The sequence below is a fragment of the Drosophila innubila genome, assembly GCF_004354385.1.
Source record: "Drosophila innubila isolate TH190305 chromosome 3R unlocalized genomic scaffold, UK_Dinn_1.0 2_E_3R, whole genome shotgun sequence".
Taxonomy (NCBI): Eukaryota; Metazoa; Arthropoda; class Insecta; order Diptera; family Drosophilidae; genus Drosophila; species Drosophila innubila.
Window position 1 is genome coordinate 3,944,731 of NW_022995380.1, and position 10,501 is coordinate 3,955,231.

The window sequence follows — 10,501 nt, forward strand, 5'->3', positions numbered from 1 at the left end:
AAATAACTTAGTTATTTCATGAAAATTAAATCAAATTGAGGAAATCATTTTAATATAGGTTTGAAGTTCGTCAGCCCTCGGGGAAAGAAATTACAAAATTAAATTCTAAAAAAAAAAAATTATTTAAAAAAATCGAGAAAATTCAAAAAAAAAGAATGCAAAAATTTAAAAAATTCCAGCAAAAAAAATCATAAATCTGAAAATGGGTACAAAAATTTAGAATACCCATTTTCGGAAATGTACTCAATTCTTAAGTACAAAAAATCAAACCAGATAGCGAAACTTTGCAGGGTGGCAGCCTTTGCACCGGGTGGCAATCTTCCACACCTAAGCTGGCAACATTGTTCCAAACCAGCACGTTGTTTTTGGTTGTTTTTGTTTTTGATGACAAAAATTAAGAAACAAAATGCGCAATCTGAAGCTACAATATTGCAAGGAGGACACAACTGGCATTCGGAATGCAAAGCAACTGTTGCTGCAGCCGGATTTCGAGCACAAGGACAAGGAGCTCACGTTTGTTGTGACCGAGGACAAAATCTACGCCGTTGGTGAAGCCGGCGATGGCGTGGAAGAGCCCAAAATAATTGCCGAAGTGCCGAACATAGTCGGTGCTGAGTATTTGCCACTGAATGATGAAATATGTGTAGCTACGGGCGATGGCGAGGTGCTGCTCATCAATGCGATATCATTGGAAATTAATGATGGCACCTACTGTGACGTGGGCATTGAGTGCATGGCCTGGTCGCCCAATCAGGAGGTGGTCGTCTTTATCACTAAAGCCAAGAATGTGGTTGTTATGACTTGTAATTATGAGGTGCTCCTCGAGCAGCCACTTGATGCGGAACTTGCCACCGATCAGCAATTTGTCAACGTCGGCTGGGGCAAAAAGGAGACTCAATTCCATGGCACCGCTGGGAAACAGGCGGCCAAACAGTCGCCAGAGTTCCAACCGCCTCAAGATGTACATACACTGCCACAGGTATGTTACACTTGGTCAAGTAATTGTATTCACAAAGACAAAAAAGTAGGCATCAGAGACGGGCCTAATTAACTATTTATTTAGTGAAATTGTCATTTCATTGGCATTGAAAAAAAGTAGTGCTAATGAAATTGCATTTCACTAAAATTGAAAAAGTTGTAAAAAAGTAGAAGTAGTTAAAAAAATATTAAAAAATTTTTTAAAAATTAAATAAAATGTTAAAAATAAAATTTTTTTTATTAACACTTTCATTAATTTTTTACATTTTTTTTTAACATTTATTAACACTTTCTTAAAGTACCAAATTTTTTTATTTAAAAAAATCCAATGCCAGGCTAATTAACATTCGATTTCATTAGCAATATTCAATGCCAAAAACATAAATAATTAATTAATTTTTTAGGCATTTCTAATTAACATTTTTTTCACTAGCACTACTTTTTCAATGCTAGTGAAATGTTATAATGAATATCACTACTTTTTTCAATGGTAATTAAAAAGTAATGGTAATGCTTAAAGGCACAACACTGGTAGGCATGATTCAATCAGCCAGATGACAAAAGTCAACATTTCGTATTGAAAATGTTTTGTTCTTAAATATATTGCAAAATGTTTCTTACAGATAGTGTATATTAGCTTTAAAAATAATATAAAAACAATAAATATCGGGAAAACTATTGGAAAAACAACTTTCCCCAATTTTTCACAATTTACTATAATTTGTTTCTAGCTCTCTACCTTTTTAATAATTTTTCGAAAATAAATTAATAACGGTAATTAAAATAGTATTTCACTATAACTTAATGCCACCAAAAATTTTAAATTGATTTTAATTTTGAATGCTGGTTAACAAATTTTTACTAACACTACTTTTTACAATCCTATGGAAATTAAATTTGCCTTTAGCAATACTTTTTTTTGATAGTTGCATTAGCAATACGAATCCATTAAAAAATTAGTTAATGGGGATCAACTCTGCAATACAATATTAAATCATCTATGTGCACAAGTTAGATTTTTTTGTATTATTACTTAAATTTTATTAAAGTTTCCCACAGTTTTCAAAACAAATTTTAAAAAGGATTTACCGAAATCCATTGAAATAAACACTTTAAAATAATAAAGATAAGTTCTTGTATTTTGTCAAAACAATTACATGACCAACTAAATTTGTAAATACCAAGAATGTTATCAACTGCGTCTTTTGTTCTTTTTTGATAGGATGTATGTATTGCTTGGCGAGGCGATGGCGCCTTCTTTGCCGTTTCCTATGTGGCCAGCAATGTGGGACGCACCTTTAACGTCTACGACAACGAGGGCAAATTGCAACATATGGCCGAAAAGTGGAATGGAATGCAGTCGGCTCTTACCTGGCGTCCAAGTGGCAATTGGATAGCTGTGCCACAGATCTTTTCCAATAAATCGACAGTGTCGCTGTTCGAGAAGAATGGACTGCGTCATCGGGAGTTTGAGCTTCCATTTGATTTGCAAACAGAGTCCATTGTGAAGCTGCAATGGAGCAGCGATTCGGACATATTGGCATTGCAAACAGCAACGGCGGATGAACAGAGAATTTATCTCTATACGATTGGCAACTATCATTGGTATCTTAAGCAGGTGCTGGTCTATAAACAGAATGATCCGTTGGTCATCTTCAATTGGTCCAGTGGTCGCGAGCACACTCTGCATGTGCTCTTGGAGAGCGGCAAGCGCTATATCTATCGCTGGAATTTGGCTGTCGATCGCTTCCGGAACATGGTCTGCGTTATTGATGGTAAACGTGTGCTATTGACAGATCTTTTGAAGGCTGTGGTGCCGCCGCCCATGTGCCAGTATACCTTGGAACTGGACAGCTACATAAATGTGATTACCTCCAACTTTAACCAATTGTGCCTGTACGACAGCGAAGGTCTGATTCACTTTTATGGTACCTCAGAGTTGCCTAGTCCGCCGGTTATAAAGAAATTCGTGTCCACGCCAAATGAGAATATCGCACAAATTGGACAATTGGCGAATCTGACGCAGCTCAATGAAAAGCATGAGTTGCTGGCCACACACAGCGTGGGCAACAAGACGCACATTCTCCTGCTAAGATCGGCGAATCGATCATATTGCGTGGAGAGCACGTTAATTATTGACGGCACTGTAAACGCCATAGCCGAAGGCAATAATAATAACTTTTATATCCACATCATTAACAATGCACAAATCTACGAGATATTATTTAAAAACTTTAAATTGGAGGCGGGTCGCTTAATCTACCAATTGACACAGGCTGCGGATTACATCGACTTTGGGTACTATAATCACTGGAAGACTGGTGGTCAATCAGGTAATTTTCCATGAGAATTTTAACAAAAATACTTAAATTGGGAGAAAAACAATTTGGAACTCCAAACTAGATAAATTTTCATATGGAACTAAAAATTATCAAATCATAATTAGGAAAATTAAGATAAATAAACAATAAATTACAATTTAAACCAAATTAACTAAGGATACCAAAATTGGGTAAATAAAAATTAGTTATCCCAAACTGGGGAAATTGTAATAGACAAACAATAGATAAAATTAGGAAAATTAACATTTTTGAAAAAAACAATTCGCAATTAGAATTTTGACAAAAATTACTAAGAAGTACTAAAAGCTCGATAAAAGAATAAGAAAAAAAATGATTAAATAGAAAATAATAATAGCTATTATTATTTATTTTACTTATTACATATAAAAGTTCCTTACATAAAATAACTAAGATTAAAGCTACTAGGCCATCGACTTATTAGTAACTAAAAATTTAATAAAAAAAAATTAGAAAAATCGCCAGATTTAAAAAAATTTGTTTTGTTTTTTTTTTTTTTTGTACTCTGGAGCTTGTACTTTTTTAGACCCGGTTTTTCCTTTAAATTTTATTCATATTTTGTCTTTTATAATTTTTACCAAATTCGTTCTTAGACAAACTCTATTTCTCATATTTCAGCTTCTGGAGTCATAACGCTGCGATCGCAGCAATTGCTGCACATTGATGGACAAAGAATTGATGAGGATGTGACATCGTTTATCGTGGCCGAGGATTACGTGATCTACACACAGTTGAACGCATTGCATTTTGTGAGTTTATGGGATCGTCGCAAGGTCTCGACCCGCAACATCGAACGTGGTGCAAAGCTGGTGATGCATGGTCATGATGCACGCCTCGTGCTGCAGTTGCCCCGTGGCAATCTAGAGGTTATTTATCCCCGTGTGCTCTTACTGCGACTGATCGGCAGCTTATTAGATGATGGTTGGTTTACAGATGCCATGCTGATGGTTCGAAAGCACAGGATTAATCTGAACATCATTTGTGACCATAATGTGAAAATGTTCTGTTCCCAGCTGAACAGGTTCCTCGCTCAAATGCACGACAGTCAATGGCTTTGTCTGTTCCTCAGCGAGCTGCAGAACGAGGATTACGCGCTCAATATGTACGCCAGTAACTATAACGCATCAGAGCAACAATATCCGGCGGATTATCACGTTGATCGTAAGGTTGATTACATATGCGGATTATTGTGCGGTCTCATGGAACAGACCACAAGTCCGAAAGATGTAGCACGTTTTCGCTTGCCGATCATAACGAGCTACGTGAAGCTAGGCAAACTGGAGCAGGCGCTTCTCCTTATTTGGAAGCATAAGCAAACGGATGCACAGCTGGCCGATCAATTGCTCAAGTATTTACTGTATCTGGTGGATGTCAATGAGCTGTATAATGTCGCCCTTGGCACCTATGACTTTGGACTGGTTCTCTTCGTTGCACAGAAATCACAAAAGGATCCAAAAGAATTTCTGCCTTACCTCAATGAGCTGAAATCCCTTCCGCTCGACTATCGCAAGTTCAAGATCGATGAACATTTAAAACGTTACGATCTTGCTTTAACTCATCTGGCTGCCTGTGGAGCAGAGCACTATGATCTGGCTTTGGATGTCATCAAACAGCACAATCTCTATAAAAAGGCATTGGTCATCTACCAGGCTAAGACAGACATTCATCAGCGCATCTGTGTCGCTTATGCGGATCATCTGCGTGCCAATGCCCAACTGGAGACCGCCAGCATCATGTACGAACGTGGCGGGCAACTCCAGCAAGCGCTTCTTAGTGCCAAGCATACATTGGATTGGCAGCGTGTCCTTAATCTGGCCAAGCGCGCAGGCGAATCCCTTGAACAGGTCGCCAGCTCATTGGTGACGCCACTCCAGCAGCAGGATCGACATCTCGAAGCCTATGAGTTGCTCAAGCAGTTCACCAAGTGGACTGGCGTGCCACCGCTTCAGGTTTTGATCGACGGACATCTCTATGGACGTGCCATCTACGAAGCTCGTTTGCTGGATGAAGATCTTGCAGTTGATCTATTGGGTAAGTTACACTTAAGAAATTACTACTGGTACAACTTTATTTAAAATTATTTTAAAAAAAAACCCCGGTATTTTTATTATATCTTGTGCTTTATCGGCTTTATCCTAACCAAATTTAGTATAAATCTGTCATCTATATAATATAGCTGCCATTTGAAGGATTGGTCGATAATTTATAATTAGAATAAAAATTGTTGTTGTTCACCGCAAACAAATGGATCAGAGGGTGGAGGCCCCTGTTTTAAAAGTATAAAATATTAAAATAAATAAAAATCAACAGTTCTTGAAATACCAGCATACATATTATTTTAAAGAAATAAATTTTGTATTTTCGTGAGATATTCTAAAGATTGTCCGAATGTTCAGTTCTGTGAGCAGTTCTTAGAGCTAGTAATGGGTTTTTTTTTTTTTTTTTTATTAATTTTAGCCGTACATGTATTGAAAAAATCCCATTTGAATACCTAGTGCTATGAATCAAATTTTCAAGTCAGAGCCAAATGACTTAAGAACCATTTTGTTTTTGGAAAATGTAATGATATTCTTATTACTTTATTATCGGTTTGTACTTGATTATTATTAAATTTATCTTAAATCAAATGTAAGCAAACCAAGTTAAAAATGCAACTAATAATGAAAGGCCACGCCCCTTCTTTAAAGAGGGGCTGACAAATCAATAGGAAGAATTGCATTTGTTGGCTACGAGAATTTTTGAGATAAGAGTTAATTAGTGAGGCTTACCTAAACTTGCCTGCATAAACAAAAATTAAAGTAGTCAAAGAGTCCATAAATTTTGATAAGAAAAGTTGAAGTTGAGTCTATATCTGGGCTATATAAGAACTGGGGTTATTCACGTCGGAAGTCCGAACGCAAATACAATTATGGGAGCTGTTACATTTGCTATCTTCGCTATATTGCTGGTGGTTGTTGTCCTGCCAGAGGCCAATGGAACACAACGTAATCTAAGAGATCGCGCAGGGAGTCCATTCAGGAGTTTATTTCATAGAGCACTCGTAGCAACAGGAGATGTTCAGGATCTACTTGAAAAAGGTGACGAAAGTTGGAGGCGAATGAGATACGATTGGGATATTTATGACAGTGATGGTGTGGATGAAGATTTGGAAGACGATGAATGGATGAACGATGATGAGGAAGAAATAGAAGACGATTATGATGATGCTGATGATGATAATGATGATGCTGATGATGATAATAATGATGACGATGATGATGATGACGATGATGATGATGATGATGATGATGATGATGATTATGATTATGATTATGATTATGATTATGATGATGATGATGATGATGATGATGATGATGATAATGATGATGATGATGAAGATACTAATACTACTACTACCACATCTACTACTACTACTTCTTCTCCAACTACTACTCCTTCTTCTGCTCCCACTGATACAAATGGTGACAAATCCGGCGTGTAGCAGTAGTTATTTTACTAAAACTCCTTTTGCCGACGTTGTAACTAGCACAAAACCGAAAGCCGATGGTACTCTACAAAAGCTTAACTTGAAGAGAATCTCGAGAAATCATTTTTATTAATGTATTTTCAAACTGTTGCAAATATAAAATAAATTGTAATAAATGTTTGTAAATCTATTTTATTAAGGTTATCATAGAAAAAGTCGGTTAAAAAAGTTGCAAAAAGGGTTGGGAAAAATAGCTGAATTAGGTAATGTGCCTCTATCCTTTTATCGAAATTTTAATTCTCAACTACCCGCAGCTATTAATACAACGTAACTATACTTATTTCTATTAATATTGAAATTTTTATTTTTTTCCTAAATTCTTCCAATAAATTTAGTTTAAGTTTATTAATCGTTTAAGTCAAAAATTAAAAATGTTTATAATATAATTTAATTGTACATTTTACTAAAAAATATGTATTTATATTTTCTAAATTTAAACAAATAAATAAATAACAAAGATACGTGTTACGCTAATGAAATCTAATTAAAAATGCAAGCACTAGTGGCGAACATAATTAAAATAAAATGAAATTATTTTGCTTAAGTTTAAATATTATATTCAAAGTTAAACTTATTTAAAATTATTGACTTGGATTTGGGTATAAAGTCTGATTAGAAACGAGACCGACACATGAAAAGTTCCTAATTTCTTAACCGTTATGCATTACAGCTAATCGAATACGACCAGCGTTGATCGCCTTTGTAGATCAGTTAAAGAAATCACTGAGCGCGGATCGGGAGTTGTTTTTGGAGTACAAGCAACGGCTGCTGGACATACGACAACGTCAGGCGACAGCCAATGATGCTGATGGTGCTGGGGAACACGATGTGGACATTGATGAGGTGGATCTGTTGTCGGATACGAGTAGCATGCATTCATCTCGCCACAGCAGCAGTTCGCGCGGCACAGGGTATTTGTCAACCTGCCTTTGATAATTCGAATAAATTGCTAATTTTCATCTAATTTTCACTTTTCACTTGCCGACCAAACAGCAAAACCTTTCGCTCCAGCAAAAATCGACGCAAACACGAACGCAAACTGTTGAGTCTGAAGCCGGGCAACCCGTTTGAAGACATCGCGCTCATCGATGCGCTGCACAACCAAGTCACAAAGATTGCACACCAACAACAACAGCAGCTTGTGCGTGACACATGCAAAGCGTTGCTTCAGCTCCACATGGAGGACGAACGGGCAGCGGGATTGCAGCAATTATATGAGAGTGTCTTGTCTGTGGTGCAGGCATCACTGGACGCCATTTGGATACCAGAGCTAATGGGCGGTACGGCACAGCACTTGACCGGACCCAATATCGACTACTTGGCCCTGCAGAAGGAGCAGCGATATGCCCTAATAAGTGAGTTCAAATTAGTTATGTTTTAAAAGTATAGTTAGAATATGTAAGATAATACCAAAAGCACAATCTGTGAGTGTTGTTGAGATATCGCAAAATAAACGCAAGCTATCTAATTTGAATCAGGGATTAAAACCGTAATCGGAACAGTATCTTTAAGCGGTATTAACCGATTGTAATTTGGTAACCGTAACTGAAATCCTAATCGAAACAAAACTTTTTTATTAACCAAAAAAGCCGATTAATGTATTTCGGTTAGTTTTATTAAATTCAATTAAAAATTTCAATTTATCGTTTTTCCAATTTATTTTGATTTTAAATTAAAATACCGATCTTATTAGAAAAATCTTTTTTGATATCAAAAAATATTTGTTTGTATATTTACTTTTTCACATTTTTAAATTTATTTTATTTTTATTTTCGAATCCGAAACCGGTTACCTTTACGAAAACGATACATAAAGGCTTTGCAAAAACCAAAACACAGACATAACCGAAACCCGAACTTACCCCTTTATTCGATTGGGTTTGATACCCTGATTTTAACTAATTAAAAACAATTTTTATCTTCATCTCGCGTTAAATTTAATTTAACGCTCATATAATGTAAATCAGATTTTAACATAACTTATTTGAAATAACAATACCAAATACATAATCGGTGAGATTGGTTCAGATATCTCAAGGAACAATATTTTGTATACTAAATGTTTATTTTCGATTGATCATTCCTATGTCAGCTAAATGATGTAGGAAGACGATCTGGTCGTTTTCGACCTATATATGCACTGCCTGTATGGCTATGCAAGGCATATATATATATATATATATATTTTTTTTTTTTCTATTATTATTCAATCATTTCCATTTGTAATCAATTATTTAATTCTTCTCCTTGCAGGCCCGCTGAAACGCTTTAAGCCGCAGTTGAATATTATTGATTGGCAGCACAGCGTACTGCAGTAATGGTTATCGCCGATACTGTCCTTAAAGCTTAACTGCAGCTTTTAAAGCCGCACTTAAATATTATCGATTGGCGGCTTAGCATACTTCAGTTGTTGTGATCGTTATCGTATATCGCGCATGGGCTGCTGCAGATAAATGCAGCTTGCAAACAATTTGCGTGCAATGGATTTGGATTTTCACTTTTCATGCAAATGTTTTGGTCCAATTCAAATATTACAAGCGACGCATGGCTAATGTCGTGTCCGCCTCTCATTTACTTTCACTTGGATTTTTAGCTAAAATAAATGTTGCATTAAAAATACTAATTGAAGTTTTTTTTATTAAATTAAAATTATTGGCACGAGATAAACAGTTGCGTGTTATCGTTAATTTTGTTGTTGTTGCTTAACTGTGAAAAGTGGGTGTACATTTGTAACGGTAATTGGTACCGACTATCATTTGAGAGGCGTTTACTTTTTACTTATCGCTAGCCTGCAACGCCCTTCGAAGTATTTCGGATGATTTCCTGTCGCTGCCAGCAGCTGCTGCTGGCGTATGCGTTGGCGTTGACAGCGCCGTTTGCAGTTGCAGTGAAGCGTTTTGTTTGACAAACAACAACATCGACGCTGTCTGGAACAGGTTTCATGTTTGGCAGCTCTGTGATTTGTGTTGTAGGCGCATTTTGTTGCTAGGCAGCTTGTAAACACATTGCACAGTGTGTCAAAATGTGATGAAATTTAATAAACTTAAAGCAAAGTGAATAAAAGAAGCTAAACGTATGTTATTCTTTAAAATTTAAATAGTACGCATTGTTATTAAATAGAAAATCAATTATATCACTCTGTTTCATGAAACACCCTAACGTACGCTGGACATGCGCAGCTAACGTATTCTGCTGCTACTATTGCTACCGCTGCTGCTGACGCTGCCGCAGTCGCAGTCGCAACTCCATCTGAGCCGATTGCCTCTCTGCTCTCTTGGTTTCGTTTTCGAATCGCATTCCAGTGAGCGCCATTGAACGGAGCGGTCGTGTGTACGCTGTTGCTGCGCTATAGTTTGCTTTGGCATCGCGTTTCTCAGTTCGTTTCGTTCTTCGCCCGCCAAATAAAAAAATATAAATAAAAATTGTGTTAATAAACAAATATGAAATCGGGAGTATATTTGTATATAGAAGCTGCAAGCATAAAAGCCGTTTTATAAATAAAACAGCAAGAAATATTTTGCCAAAGCAACAAGTGCGACAGGAAACGTGTGTGGAAAACGAAAACGAAACCAAAAACAAAGTGCAAAAATGCAGATGAAATAATTACATATGTATGTATGAATATACATGTGGAATCT

At 36.4% G+C, this 10,501-nt stretch overlaps 1 protein-coding gene across 1 annotated transcript; it reads left to right on the forward strand.

Moving 5' to 3' along the window:
- The first annotated feature begins 331 nt into the window (after nucleotides 1-331).
- On the forward strand, nucleotides 332-9,486 carry LOC117790913 (putative elongator complex protein 1). The gene is made up of 6 exons (XM_034630525.1): nucleotides 332-979; nucleotides 2,201-3,311; nucleotides 3,957-5,369; nucleotides 7,535-7,775; nucleotides 7,858-8,219; nucleotides 9,117-9,486. Exons 1-6 carry the CDS (start codon nucleotides 407-409, stop codon nucleotides 9,179-9,181), a joined length of 3,765 nt encoding a protein of 1,254 aa, XP_034486416.1. The 5' UTR covers nucleotides 332-406; the 3' UTR covers nucleotides 9,182-9,486.
- The last annotated feature ends 1,015 nt before the right edge of the window (nucleotides 9,487-10,501 follow it).

What these genes read in the sequence shown, in the direction of transcription:
- LOC117790913 (XM_034630525.1), top strand. Translation starts at nt 407, where the DNA reads ATGCGCAATCTGAAGCTACAATATTGCAAGGAGGACACAACTGGCATT. An exon ending in ATGTACATACACTGCCACAG is followed by an intron (nt 980 to 2,200) that starts GTATGTTACACT and finishes CTTTTTTGATAG; the next exon opens with GATGTATGTATTGCTTGGCG. An exon ending in TCTTGCAGTTGATCTATTGG is followed by an intron (nt 5,370 to 7,534) that starts GTAAGTTACACT and finishes TATGCATTACAG; the next exon opens with CTAATCGAATACGACCAGCG.